The following is a 15,958-nucleotide window of genomic DNA, read 5'->3' as shown; positions in this document are numbered from 1 at the left end:
GAATACCTCAAGGAACAAAGGTGACATGATGCTAACTTGCGCTTTTACCCTGGGGGTGGATGCCACCCCTTCTCGGGGGTGAAAATTATTTTATTAAAAATAATACCATAAATCGACAGAGGGACAAATTATAAGCAAAATTTGTTATATAAAGTTATTAATATAACTCAACACTTTTTGAGTTATTAAAGACCAAAAATTTTATTTTTTCTTAAAAAAATGCATGTTTTAAATCGGTTTTTCACGTATAACTCAAAAACTATAAGCTTTTGGAAAAAGTTATTATTACTGAAATTGAAGATAATAAAAAATTTAATACATTCCTCACTTAAAGAACTAAACTAATGTTAGTTCAAAGTGAGTTATTGGCAATTGAATGTGTATTTTTTTCGACGAGTACTCAAATCTAAGTATTCAAGTTTAAATAACGGGAAAACGATGCAATCTATAAAATATATCTGCTAAACATTTGTCAAAGTACTTCATAATACCTATCAAATGAGCTTAAGAACAAGTTAATGGCATCAAAATTAAGCAAGTTATGATGAAAATAAGAGAACCCTTTGGAATTTTTTAGGAAAAAGTGAAAAATCAAACATACGCGATTTCCACAAAAAATAAAATTTATAATAATCCTTATAAGAACTTCTTTATACTAGCATAAGTAATGATTTCAATAATTTTGACGGGTTTAAAATGCATATTTTTGAAAAAAAGATATAATTTAAAATAATCATAATTTTTAAAATTATTGTTATTTTCATATTCTTTTGATAAAAACTCCAAAAATACTCAATACACGTAAAAATGATATATAACCAAATTTTAGTCTTTTCTGTGGCAAATACTTTACCTGTTTTACTATTTCTATAGGGTAAAAAATAACCGAGATAGAAAAGTTTAAATCTTAAATTTTGCTGTGAAAACCATGCAACCGGGGCCATTTAACCTTTTATTTTTAAAAAAATAAGGGATTTAAAAGATCAATCTCAACGTGGTTAAATAGCACTTGAAATTAGCTTTCAAATGGTTTTTAGATGAACTTGACATCGTAAAAATGAACGGAGTTATTAAAAAAAACAGTAACATTTTTTGGAAACATTTTTAAAAGATAAATTTTGAAAACATTTTGAAGCATAAATTTTAATGATATAAATAGATATTTAACATTGGATAGATATTTTTAAGTACTTTGACAAATGTTTAATAAGTTTATATTATAAGATGCATCATTTTCCCATTATTTCAGCTTGAATACGTAGATTTTTTACTCGCCGAAAAAAATATACATTCAATTACCTATAACTCACTTTTAGTTAACACTAAAAGGTTTTACTAGCAAGGAGTTTATTTTATTTTTTATTAGCTTCAATTTTCGTAATAATAACTTTTTTGTAAAAGCTTATAGTTTTTGAGTTATTGATGAAAAATCGGTTAAAAACATGAATTTTTCTCAAGAAAAATTAAAATCTTTAATCTTTAATAACTCAAAAAGTTTTGATTTATTTTAATAACTTTATATAATTAATTTTGCTTAGAATTTGTTCCTCTATCGAATTATGGGGTTAATTTCAATAAAATAATTTTCACCCCCGAGAAGGGGTGGCGTTCACCCCCATGGTAAAAGCGCAAGTTTCCTCTAACCATTCACCAATTTTCATTCAAATCGATGGAGGTTCAACGAAATCGGAGATAATAGCTCATATTCACCTTCATTGACTCCACTAATAGTACAATCAAGGTAGAAAATATGAACATATCTCAAGACAAGGTAAAAAAAGAGTGTGTGTACTTTGTACGCACATAAGAAGTTTTCCTTACTTTCCTTACTTCTATTTTTATGATTTAAACGAAACAAATATATTTTATTCATTTTATTTGTATTTTTATTTAAATATTAAACTAATTTTAATACTTAAAATAATACCAAAAATTAAAAATAACGTTAATACGTAATTTTTTGTGAACTGAAGCTTCGTCCCCGCAATTGCTTTTCTCGTGAGGAATCGTATAAACTCTAAAAAACGTCGTTTTTCGACAAAAAATTTATAACATAATTTTTTCATGGGCTATCCGCTATAACCTTTGTATTTTTGTCAAATTTTAAAATCATTAAAAATGGTAAATTCTCAATAAATAATATTAATCCGTCATATTTTGACGAACTGGAGCATCCCAGCAATTGCTTTTCCGTTGAGGAATCGTAGAAAATCTAAAAAACGTCAGATTTTCTACAAATTTTAATAGAAGTATTATTTCTAACGTGCGTACAAAGTACACACACATTTTTTTTTCTATATTAATAAGTCCAAAAATATGTACAAAAATTATTTAAAAAGTCAGTATAAGTAGAAACTCACTTTTGTCTCTGTTCTCACAACTTTTAAAACACAACGTAACAACCATAACCATAATAATAAAAATGACAACACATTGGATAATTTTTGACATTGGAATACCCAATCAGAGCTAACGTATAATATGCATGCGCATCTGCGCATAACACCAACATGTTTGATGAATTTGCGTACATTTACATTCACTCACAGTATATACATATTTCAGACTAGTTGATCGTCATGAGTACGGTGTAGTCAAGTTAGAAAAGGAGCATAAGGAAAAAAGCAAAAGGAGCTTGGGATATGATCTCTACAGGAGCAATGTGACCAATTTGTGGTAATAATGTTAGAAGACACTGAGATTTCAATAGCAGTTCCGGTTTCCAGTACAAAAGATTCAGAAACATGACGTTATAAAATTCATTAAGGTAGCACGCCTTAGATAGGTAGGGGATGCGAATCAGGCGAGATGAAAATGCAATAGTCAGAAGAGTTCTTCACCGAAGAGGGTGGATGGAACAACGAGCTAGATGAAGGCCAAGACTTATCAAGAAAACCTAGGGCTATTTAAACTCTATTGAAAGTATAGCATCGAGGCGAGTGGTCAGAGACAGGGATCAATAGAGGATTGTTCTGAACAAGCCTTTGGCTAGTAACCATTTGTGATGCCAATGATGATGATGATGTCTCAGTAATTTGCTTTATGATGAATATTGCGTCTGTACACGATCTTCCAGTAAGAAAAACCTATTGTTCATCTGATAAAATTATCCTCGGTTCATTAGGCCTTGTAGTAAAATTTTTATTTTAAATTTTAAAGCAGTATTTAATAACTTTATACATCTGTATTTTTCTGGCATTCTTTAGGTATTTTATTGTGTTTTATAATTGTTTTAATTAATTTTGTTAATTGTTCTGTCATTGCTGCTGCAGAATATTTCACTAATTCGTTTTCCGTGTATATTTTCTGTTCTACAGCTTTTCAAGTGTTTTCCGAATTTGCTGTCTAGCGTTATTTCCCCTTCCTCTGCAATCCGTTTTCCCTTTTTTATGTGTTTTTAGTCTGTTGCATCCTTTACCTCCGTTCTTTGACCTCTAATAAATCGCCATATTTCCTTTTGCAGACCATAAATTTTCCCAGTGATCACCAGGTCAGAAGTCAGAATTTGTATCCACTGATTATTGTAATATCATGTTTTGTGCTACTAAATATTTTAAATCCCTTCATACTACACTATAATTTTATGTAAATATTGATATGAATTATTTTAATATTCCTAATAATTTAAAAAGAAACCTAAAAAATTTAATAAAAGTAAACTTTTAAAACATACCGACCCTTTAAATGTTTGAACGTGCAATGTAGAGTAAAATAAAAACATTAACTTACCATAGTCCTTCTCATAGATAATAGCGATTTTTGTCCAATTTAAAAACTGCATGACATCCTGAAAAGCGGCATTGAGCAAATGTTGAGTGGGATGTAAATTGATAGAAAATTCTTTAAAATCACTTTCAACATCGAGACGAGCTTCCAGATGTGGTATATCCAAAGCGTCACATATTGAATGAATGTGAGCTCCCAGTAACGGATCTGAAGGACCAAATATTGCATGGACGCCATATTGAACCAATTGGCAAGCTGAAAAAAATATATTATATGTATAGGTCTCTATATTTGTCAAGAAATTTATGCCATTCAAATATTTTTGGTACCTATATTATGTTGTTCTTAATATTGGTCAAAACGGCAAACAGGTGTATGTTTTCAAAAAAACTTTTGATGGTGTGTAAAAAATATTTTATTATCAGCTAAGTACTTTCGACACATAACGTGTCATCATCAGAGCTTCCTAAAAGGACATATTTAAGATAAGATTTTTTAATATAAAAAATAAGTGAAAAACTTACGTCCTCTTATAAAACCTTCATAGAAGAGCAATTGCTAAACAACACAATAAAAAACATGGATACTGGGCAATAGCCACAGATATAGGGTATAATAACCCTTTAAAGTGAATAAAATCACATCTAAATTATTTTATTAATTAGTAAGACAACATGGCTGAGTCAAACCATTTTGAGCCCATGTGAACAGCAGATCAGCTGAGGAAGACTGTCATTTATTAAAATGATAAAGAAGGAACTACAATCTTATGCGACCTCTATGTTCATAAATATTAATTAAAAATTGAAAATGACTCAAAAGCCATGTATAGGTTAAATGAAATTAAAGTTAAGATACTAAATTTTAAAGTTAAATTTTCAAAAAAATATTTTTTTCTATTATTACTATTGAAGTGAAATGTTAACGTGTATATTAAAAGTTATCAAAATTCTTCCAAAAAACAAAACTGTTATAGTTTGACCAAGTGTAGAAGAAGTTAGATGAAATCATACCTAGGAGAAATATCATTTGATAAGCTCAGAGTTCGAAAGCTGTTATTAAAATTAAAAATCTTATTGATTAATTCAGACAAATAACAAATATTTACTTGTTTACAAATATGTAAACAATGAACGAAAACTCAAGAATACCTAAAAGTAATGTTCAAAAAAAAACTTTCATAAATTGTTGGGTATACTGTATACTAAACCAAAATTACTAAAGAAATTTCTTAAAAATAGGATCAAATTTACAATTTAATTGAATCTGGGTGTTAACACAGTTTTGAGGGTTTCTTTTCATTTCTCTACTTATTTCTAGATCTTCTAGTAGATTCATTTTGGTATAGTTATTATAAGGTATATTGTGTAAGATCCTACTATCTCTTTGTGGACTAAAGCTATGTTTCGATGCATGTAAATGATGACCAAAGCTAGATTTATCGATCTTTGACATATGCTCTTTGATACGAGTATCCAAAGGTCGCATCGTTCTACCAACGTAGCCACTTAAATGCCACTTTTTGAAGTTTTTTTAATTTTGTCTTTAGTATGAGAAAAAATTGACTTGATGTTATCTTTGCATTTAAATGAAAGTTTTAAGTTAGGAATGTTATTTAAGATTTTTGCTATATTGTCTGAAGGATAACCTGTGTATGATATAGATCTATACATAACTGCTGAGTTGGAGTTGTCCGGGGTCGCAATATAAGCTAGAGATCTGTTTCTTTTATTCCTTAATTTGTTGAGAATGTCATCAACCAAAGTAGGGGAGTAACCGTTACTATGTGCAAGTTGTTTAATAATATCCAATTTAGAAGTAAAATTTGTATCTGATAATGGTAAGCTAAGTAAACGATGGATATAGCAATAAAAAGAAGACATCTTCTGTTGAAAAGGATGATTCGAAGATCTAGGGATAGTATGGTCAGTCTGAGTTGGTTTTCTAAAGACTGAAAAACTTAAATTGTTCTCTATTCTAGTTAATGTTAAATCTAGAAAATTAATAGAGTTAGACTCTGTTTCTAAAGTGAAAGTTATGGCTGGATGTAAATTATTGAGTGAAACTAGAATATTTTCTGCATCTGAGGAATTTCCATCTATAATAGCTAACACATCATCCACATATCTAAACCAATACAAGATTTTTTGTAAAGGATTGTGATTTGAAGAATTATTATCAAAGATATTAATCTCAAGGTTGTAAAGGAACAGATCTGCTAGAAAAGGTGATAATGGATTTCCCATTGCAAGGCCTTGTGCCTGTCTATAAATAATGTTGTTAAAAGAAAAGAAATCTTGTGATAAACAAATTTTAAGTAAACCCAATAAGTGGGAAATTGTATCTTTATTAATGTTACTGTTAATAAGTAAATTCTTCACTATAGGAATGGTTTCATCTCTTGGTACGTTCGTAAACAAATTACTAACATCAAATGAAACTAGAAAGAAATCTCTGGGTAAATTTATAACTGACAATTTATTAACTAGATCAGTAGAATTTTTAACAGAATAATTAGGTTGCAAAGATATTGAAGATTGTAAAATGGTATTAATGAATTTAGACAGTGTCACAACTGGAGTGTTATAAAAACTAACCACTGGTCTCATAGGAATATTTGGTTTATGAATCTTTGGCAAACCATATAGTTTTGGTATTTGAGGATTTGCTTTCATCTTATGTAAAAGAAGGAAATCTTTATGTTTAGATAAGGTAGCTTTTAAGTTGGTAACTAATTTATTTAAAGGGCTTCTATCTAAAATATCAAAGTTGTTATTTCTTAAAAATTCTTCAGTTTTTTGAACATAAACACTATGATGCATAATAATGAGGCAGTTACCTTTATCAGCTTTAGTAACGATAATGTTATTCCTATTCAATTTGGTAGATATTTGTCGAATCAAATGTAGTTGTTTAAAATATTTGATTTTAATATTATTAACATTATTGTTAAATTTAATAAGATCTTTTTGTAAAGAAAGGAAACAGTTACTGTTCAAGTTGGTTTTAGAAATGTTGTCTAAAGGTAAACTTTCTATAACTGAGTCAATGTCAACTGAAAATTCTTCAACCGTTTTATTGTTGAATGGTACTAAAGTAGAGAATTTTAATTCGTTGGACAAAAAATCAAGTTCTTTATTAGAAAAGGAGCAATTTGATAAGTTAACTGTACGTTTGTGAAATCTAAACTTGAAAGAACCCATCAATCTATTAGTGTCTTGACTATTACTATTATGATTATTTTCCTTTTTTAACAAATTGTGTAATTTATTGTTTAATCTATTGAATTTAGAATTTTTAATGTACTCTAGATTATCTAAATGATTGGCCATGGAATCTCTGTAATTATCAAATGACACCTCTCGTACAATGTTATCATATAGTATTTTAAGTTGAACATTAATCTTATCCAATTGAGCATGATGTTTACATAGTTCTTTTTGAAGAAATTTCTTTTCTGTTTGTGACTTAAAATTTAAAGTAGCAGTGAAAGGTACCTAACATTTTGCAAAAGTTGGTGTTACTTTGAATTTGATACATTTGTGAATGAACCAGATATCGATGTTCAACAATTCTCTCTTCTTTGACAGTCTAAGGTATTTATTTATGACTTTATTTATCAAATATTTCCATAAGTTATGACTATTTGAAAGATAATAGTTTGGTTTTTTCACATTATTTCTTTGAGCAGCATTGGTTTTTCCGATTGGTAGATTGCTAACCTTGCCAATCACCTTCCACATTTTATCAGGGCTTGGAACAGGCTGTGGTAACCGAAGAGCTACTCGATCCACCCCGCAAATACCTCAGACAGTATTAGAATGGCAGTGGCAGAATAGAATGGAATGACCACATAATTCGAATGACAACAAATAGACTAGTAACGACAGCGAGAGACGGTTCCCCAAGAGGAAGACGATCAGCGGGAAGACCACGAAAACGATGGAACGAGAACTTACTAGAGGCACATTGAAAAATCAGACAGTCATGTTTATACAAAAAGAAGAAGAATAAGAACTTTTTTTCAGTAATATACCAACTAATCTTTTTCTTCTTCTTCTTCTTCTTTTATATAGGCTGTACTGCCTGCCTACAACGGTGCCTTTATGCTTTAATTCAGCCTCTAAATTCTTGTTCCATATTTTCCTTTGTCGTATACTTCTTTTGTCTAGCGGAAAACATACCAACGCGATCTCGACGCGACAGCGTCCACGATGGTGATCGCGATTCAACTCGTCTGAAGCAAACAAGTGAATCAGCACATACTTGTTGCGATCTACTGGCGATCAAAGGAATTTGTGCAGCGTTCTGACTGCGATCGCGACGATATAATTAGTTTAGCGTTCAAAACGCAGCAGGTTACATTTATCGCTGGTCGCACCGATGCAAATAAAGCGGAGAACACATCTTAGCGACCACGATCGCGATCGCGTCCACGATCGCGATGGCGATCTCGGTTTCTGTAGACAGCGAACACATCGGTGCGATAGCGACCTGCGATTTCATTAGTATAAAATTATTCAATAATACAGTTGGAAATATATTATAGTACATACAATGTGCCATTTACAAGAAGAAGAAGCATTGCTTGTTGCAGTATTGTTGGATGAAGAAAGGCAATTCAAATATTGAATGGGTTGCATATGTGAGTCCATATTAAATGAAGTAAAGAAACACAGACTTACTCACAATCATTTAAGAATACTTTGTCAAAGTATTATTAAATGATTGTGAGTAAGTCTGTGTTTCTTCACTTCATTTAAATGCAATTCAATTAAATTCGAAGGTATGTAACATAATCAATTCCGAAAAAGAAAGAAATTTAATTAAAGGTATAGGGCTTTTCAACGATTCTCTATTTGAAACGTTGCACCACTTCTGAGTTCTGAACGCTAACTAATTATATCGCCGCGATCGCCGTCAGAACGCTCCACAAATTCCTTTGATCGCCAATAGGTCGCGACAAGTATCTGCGGATCCACTTGATTGTTTGAGACGAGTCGTATCGCGATCGCGATCGTGAACGCCATCGCGTCGAGATCGCGTTGGTATGTTCTCCGCTTAAAAATGGATATTCAAAAATTTATTGAAATTGTAAAATAATAAAATATGATTATATTCTTCGACCTGTCCCACCCAGGTTATAAGAACATGCGTATTAGAAATAAATGTTTCATCAAAACTTTCTAAATTCAAAGGCAAAGTTTTCAACCTAATATAAACATTAATAATATTGAAAAATATTAATAAAAGATTTTTAATTGATAACTTATTGGTCCATTTCCCTGGTAACACCTTCATCGCTTCTAAAAATTGCAAGCCAAATGGATGCTGCAGCGAAGACAAGAGGGAATTCTAAAAATTTGCAATTCACAACCAGGTCTACAGCTTGGTAAAATTCCAACGGAAAAATGGAGCTAGTTACTTTATAGGAGTAATACTAGTAAAAATAAAAATGTATACCATTTTTATTCAGTTGCAATATGAAGGCAAAACTGTCTTATTTTTCACTTAGAACAGGGAGCTCAAACCAGCACTCTGAATCGACGATTTTCGACTCTTTTTGGAGTCATCATTGGAGAGACGTAGGCTTGCTGCTCTCTGTTCGAAGTGACAAAACCACGAAAGCTTATCTCCGCATTGCAACTGACGTTTATGAAGTAGGTGACTAGCGTCATCTGGCCACTGAAAGGCAAAGTTTTCAACCTAATATAATATATTCCCTCTTGTCTTCACTGCAGCATCCATTTGGCTTGCAATTTTTAGAAGCCATAGAGGTGTTACCAGGGAAATGGACCAATAAGTTTTCAATTTAAAAATCTTTTATTAATATTTTTAATATTTCTCAATATTATTAACGTAGATATTAGGTTGAAAACTTTGCCTTTCAGTGGCGAGATAACTAGTCACCTACTCCATTAACGTCAGTTGCAATGCGGGGATATGCTTTCGTGGTCTTGTTACTTCGAGCAGAGAGCAGCAAGCCTACGCCTCTTCGATGATGGCTCCAAAAAGAGTCGAAAATCGTCGATTCAGAGTGCTGGTTTGCGCTCCTTGTTCTAATTGAAAAATAAGACAGTTTTGCCTTCGCATTGCAACTGAATAAAAATGGTATGAGTTTTTAATTCTAAATTCATGCTAAAATATGTATAGAATCCGTCTATACCTCTCTGCGAAGTTCTAGGAACAATTTATAAACCAGGGCGCATCTGTAAAAATATTAGTACATTTGGACATTGAGAGGTGACTCAAATTTTTTTTGCAGAAATTGCTTGAAAATAACTCAAATAATAATATTTGAGTTATCCTCACTCTCAAAAAGTCCGGAACATTGTTTAAATAATCGAAATGTCAAAAAATAAAAGGAAAAATTCGATTTTTTTCTTCGTTTTTTGATTATAACTTTAAAAGTATTCATTTGCGAGAAAATTTGTACTAACATAAAAGTTGCGCAATTAAATTTCCTATAATATAGAATTGGTTAAAAATTTAAAAAATAGTCACCCTAGTTACAAAATAGCAATAATTTCGAAAAAAACCATACAAAAACCAAGTATCCGCATTTTCCGTTTTTCAACCATTTATGCTACACTTAGGACCTTCATATTTCACCCAGAAAAACTTTATGATACAGTAAAACAATACTGTAAATTTCATTAATAGCCCAGTAAGTGAACCGAAAATACGGCGATACCGTGTAATTTTCAGGGGCAACTCCGAATTGCATGAAAATTTGGATTTAGGTTCTACTTACCCTCCACTTAAAAGTTGAAATTGTGCCGTTGGTTGCTTTTACATTGGGGGTGACAGTCACCCCTTGTCGGGATGAAAAAACATACGTTCAAGATAAGACCGGAAATGGATAAATTGACTGATTCTAAGTAACTTTTGTTCTATAGAGTTTTTTTATGTAAGGCAACACTTTTCGAGTTATTTGCGATTGAAAATGTTTATTTTTCGACAAAAAAACTACGTTTTCAGAAGGTTTTTCGCAAATAACTTAAAAAGTAAATATTTGATCGAAAAAATATCCTAGCTTAAAAAAACCGAAAAAAATGGTGGATAAGTAAAGTCTATCAATCGAGTAAAAACAAAGTTGTAACTCATGAAAAATAAGTTCTTATTTGTCTAATTCCAAATCGACTATTTCAAGGTGAAATCACCGAAAATTTAAGCACTTTTCGGGAAAAACCCATTTAAACTTTTTTAAAGTGTTTATAAAAATCTTTATTTTAATTGTTTATAAAAGTTTCTAGCATTAAAAATAAGCGAGTTACGCTCAAAATAAAGTTGGCCCTCTTTTTTTTTGGTAAAAAAATGAAAATCTCCCTGTGTTTAGCTCCCCAAATTAAATTAATCGCTAATGCTTTACAAACAATTTACTTAATTATTAATTTTTTTCGATGATCTGTCAGTCTCACTGGTTTAAAGTGCTTATTTTTGAAAGGGTTATAGTTGAAAAAACTAGAACGGGCCACTAATCACGAGTGTATGCAAATTTGGAACAGCCATATCTTAACCAATTTTTGTCTGCGGAAAAACAAAATAACACTAGCATATTAATAATAGCAATACCTACATTTTTTTACTCTTTAAGATTCTGCTTATCACTAATACTTGTTAAGTTATTTTGAAAAAAGAAATTTTTCAAAAATTTTTAGAAAATTTTTTTTTACTATAAAACCAAAGTTTTTCAAAAATAAGCACTTCAAACCAATCAAACTTACAGATCTTATAAGCAATACACATACAGTTAAAATAAATGGTAAAGCAGTAACGAATAATTCTATTTAGGGTGCTAAATAGAGGGAGGTTTTCACAATATTTTTTACCAAAAAAAGGAGCCAAATTTTTTTCAGTGTAACTCGTTTATTTTTGGTGCTAGAAATTTTTGCAAAAGCAAATATATTTAATAATTTAGATACTTTAAGAATGTTACAAAGCTTTTCCCAAAAAGTGCTTAAATTTTCGGTGATTTTGCGTTAATTAGACGAATAATAACGTATTTTCCATGAACTACAACTTTGCTTTTACTCAATTTATATACTTTACTGATACACCATTTTTTTTTTGTTTTTTTATAAGCTATACTTTTGCTAAGAATATTTTTTTCGATAAAATATTTACTTTTTGGGTTGTTTGCGAAAAACGGTCTGAAAACGTAGTTTTTTTGTCGAAAAATCAACATTTTCAATCGTGAATAACTCGAAAAGTATTGACTTACGTAAAAAACTTTATAGAACGAAAGTTGCTCATAATCTATCAATTTATCCATTTCCGGGCTTATTTTAAACACGTTTTTCACCCCCGAGAAGGGGTGACTGTCACACCCCCCCAAGCAAAAGCAACCAACGGCACAAATTCAACTTTGAAGTGGAGGGTAAGTAGAACCTAAATCCAAATTTTCATGCAATTCGAAGTTGCCCCTGAAAATTACACTCCAAAACGGTCATTTATTGGGCTATAAGATCGGTTAAAAAAATTTTGCAAAATAAATTTTGCAATCCAGCTTGCGTAAAAAAAATCATTTTTTCAAAATATTACAGGACTGAAAATAAAGCAGATAACAAGTTGAATTTTTTTTTGCTTATAGAAGTGTACTGTACCGCAATTTGCAAAATAAAAATCTATTAACAACCACGGCGTCAGGAATTTTTTTAAATAAACATTAATTATTGGTGCTACGCGCAGGACAGCGGATAGTTTGCTCTGATTGGGCATTCCAATGACTTTTGATAATGATTGATACCTTTTAATTTTTATTACATTTCGATATAAATAAGTAAATTTGTTTATTGCAAAATAAAAACACATACTCTATCCTTTGAAATAACACTTTTTTTAGCAAAAACTTTCTTTGTTCATATATTTTAACTTAGAGAGTAAAAGTTTATTATTTTTAAACATATGCAATTGTTTAAACAATATTTCACAAACAATAATAAAATTAGTTTGATTTTTGTGGAATTAAAATATTAAAATACAACAAAATATAGAGTAAGAAAATAATATATTAGATAAAGATTGGAAGAAATTTTGGTGGAAATCAACTTATGTGAATCGAACACCGCTATCCTGCGCGTAGCACCAAAAATAATTTTTATTTAAAAAATTTCCTGATGCCGTGGTAATTATTTGATTTTAATTTTGAGAATTGCAAATGAAAGGTACAGTACACTTCTATAAGCAAAAAAAAATCAACTTGCTATCTGCTTTCTTTTCAGTCCTGCAAAATTAAAAAAAAAATGAATTTTTTTTTGCGAAAGCTGGATTGCAAAATTTATTTTGCAAAATCTATTAAACAGATCTTAATGAAATTTACAGTGTTGTTTAACTGTATCATAAAGTCTTTATAGGTAAAATATGAAGGTCCTAAATGTAGCATAAATGGTTGAAAAACGTAAAATGCGAATACTTGTTTTTGTATGGTTGTTAACAAGGGTGACTATTTTTTAAATTTTTAACCAATTCTATATTGTAGGAAATTTAATTACGCAACTTTTATTTGAGTACAACTTTTCTCACAAATGAATAGTTTTAAAGTTATAATCAAAAAACCAATAAAAAAGTCGAATTTTTCCTTTATATTTTGACATTTTGATTATTTAAACAATGTTCCGGACCGTTTTGAGTGGGAGGATAACTCAAATATTATTATTTGAGTTATTTTTAAGCAATTTCTGCAAAAAAATTTGAGTCACATCTCAACGTCCATCTCAAAAGAGATGCGCCCTGGACTATTATGAAAGTCTCCTTATTTCTTGTACCTCAGGTTAATGTCATATACCTACCCAAACATCTCTTCGTTTTCTGCAAAATAAACTGCATAAATGTCTTCATTATTAAATAAAAAATAGAACGCACACGCATACCTTTTATTAAATTTCTTTCTTTATCCGAATTAATTTCGAATAATGATGGTTACACGCCTTCAAATTATACTGCAACAAGCAGTGCTTCTTCTTCTTTTAAATCGCACGTTTTATACGCAATATTTCCAACTGTATTATTTAATACTAATGAAATCGCAGGTCGCTACCGCTCCGATGTGTTCGCTTTCTACAGAAGCCGAGATCGCCATCGCCATCGTGGACGCGATCGCGATCGTGGTCGCTTAGGGCTTGTTTATCTCACCCTAATGTCGCCTTTGAAGTTTCACCCTAATACCAAATAAAACAGAAAGAAAACAGGTAAACCGCGACGTCGACGTTCGCAAATCGCCTGTATATGGACAAGCCCTTAGATGTGTTCTCCGCTTAACGGTTACTTGTCCCTGGCTATTCTTACTCTCCTTGATTCAGACATCCTGCTTATGTTTTGAAGCCACTCTTATTTTCTGTTCAGCCAGCCAGCCACATTGTTTGATTTGCTTGTCTAGATAATGTTTAGAAGAAATGCGTTCAATGTGCTTCCCCGTTTAGGATTTTGTCCTCTTCAGGGTTTGAGGTGAATGTATTGTGTTGGCAGCAAAAGCAAACAGTCCGAAAAACACACTGGGGCAAGCGCCGTGTCCTGGTGTTCTTGGATCCTGGGTTATGCCGGACGGTGGTGTCCAGAAGGCTAAGAAGTCAACAGAGAAGAAAGTTTGATGGATTGTTGTTGGTTCCATAGACATTTACGTGTACTGTCCGTGCTTTGCTCTCGACCAGTCTCCCTAGAAACCATTGTACAACGACAGGCGAACCTGCGTCCCTCGTCGGCGGTCAGGAGGTGGCTTTGAGTGCATCGTGGACAGTGTGCGTTCGAGTGGAGAACGATTTTCTGTTCCTTACCCAGGTATTTATATTGTCTACCCCACATATGCGTCTGATTTCCTCACGTCTTACCCTACTCGGTAGTCCTTTTCCAGCAATCCTTCTTAAGATCTTCATTTCGTTGGTCTCCAGACGTCTTTTTGTTTTGTTTGTGTCTGGTCTTGTTTCGGCCGTGTAAGTCGTAACTGGCCTAATATCTGACTCATATATTCAGACATTTGGTTCAAATCTTAGGTGTTTGTTTTTCCAAATTGCGGTTTAGGTATCCGGCCGTTCTCCTGGCTTAATTATTTGGTCTTTTACCTCTTTCTCGATATTGTTGTCGGCTTATAGATTAATTCCCATGTATTTGAAAGTCATTAGTCGTTATATAGGTAATTTGATTGTCTAACCCCAATTTGCATTTTAGTGGTTCTTCGGCTATTACTAAGCTTTTTGTTTAACATTTTTGGACATTTGGGCTGGCATTTTTATATTCATTTCTTTTGCGTTAATGTTGAATCCGTGCAGTAATCTTTGAAGGTCGTCTTCGCACTCTGTTACTAACACGATGTCATCAGCGCAACAGTATTTTTATCTCTCTATCGTCCATTTTGTACCCTCTTTTTTTTTTCACTTGTTTTATTATTGCATCCAACACTATGTTAAACAGTAGAATACTTAGTGAACCTCCTTACCTGATTCCTTTGTTTGCGTCTATAGGTTCATATCCTTGTTGTTCATCCGATATATTTATGCACGCCATTATTTTCTCCATTAGTATTTTTAATCTGAATTTCAATATGGCGTTCAGCAAATTTATCCCTCCATTGTTACTGGGGTCTCCCTATCACCTTTTTAAATAACGCATTTGAGTGGTTATCCATTCTTCTGGAATTCTTTCTCTATTTATAATTTTACTTATTAGGATATTCAATTATTTGTGAAGTCTCTCTCCTCCGTATTTATAAGTTCGTAAGCTATTCCATCTTTCCCAGGCGCTTTTCGATTTTTCATCTTTTTTAAGGCGTTTATTGTATCTTCCTCTTTAATTTCTGTTTGCTCATCCGATTCTAATCCTGGTGTTTCCAGTTCTGCGTGATTAGCTGTTTGATACAGGTTTTTTAGATACGGTGTCCATGTACGGTCTAAAAATGTCCACCGAAATACAAAAATGAGAATCTGTAAAACCTTAATTCGACCAACAGCATGCCATTGCAGTGAAGCATGGGTCCTGAAAGAAACATCCAAAACCAAACTCGACACATTCGAAAGGAAAGTACTGAGGAGAATACTAGGACCTGTGAGGGAAAACGGAATCTGCAGAAGTCGATACAACAACGAGCTTTATCAACTTTAATAAGGAAACACCACTGTTAGATTTCATTAGAATACAAAGATTGCAATGGGCCGGACATGTGATAAGAATGGGAGAGAATAGGCTACCAAAAAGAGCACTGAATGCTAAAATGCAGGGAAAGAGACCAGTTGGAAAGCCA

The 15,958-nt window shown here is 31.9% G+C and overlaps 1 protein-coding gene across 3 annotated transcripts in view; it reads right to left on the bottom strand.

Moving 5' to 3' along the window:
• Positions 1 to 15,958, bottom strand: part of LOC114346442 (glutamate receptor ionotropic, kainate 2-like) — a 793,663-nt gene that overhangs the window by 511,000 nt on the left and 266,705 nt on the right. For all 3 annotated transcript variants that reach the window (XM_050656454.1, XM_050656452.1, XM_050656455.1), the window contains exon 4: positions 3,730 to 3,981. In XM_050656454.1, coding sequence (XP_050512411.1) covers positions 3,730 to 3,981 — 252 coding nt within the window. The remainder of the gene's footprint in view (positions 1 to 3,729; positions 3,982 to 15,958) is intronic.

This window comes from Diabrotica virgifera, chromosome 7, assembly GCF_917563875.1.
Source record: "Diabrotica virgifera virgifera chromosome 7, PGI_DIABVI_V3a".
NCBI classification, from domain to species: domain Eukaryota; kingdom Metazoa; phylum Arthropoda; class Insecta; order Coleoptera; family Chrysomelidae; genus Diabrotica; species Diabrotica virgifera.
This window is presented reverse-complemented; position numbering and strand designations above follow the sequence as displayed.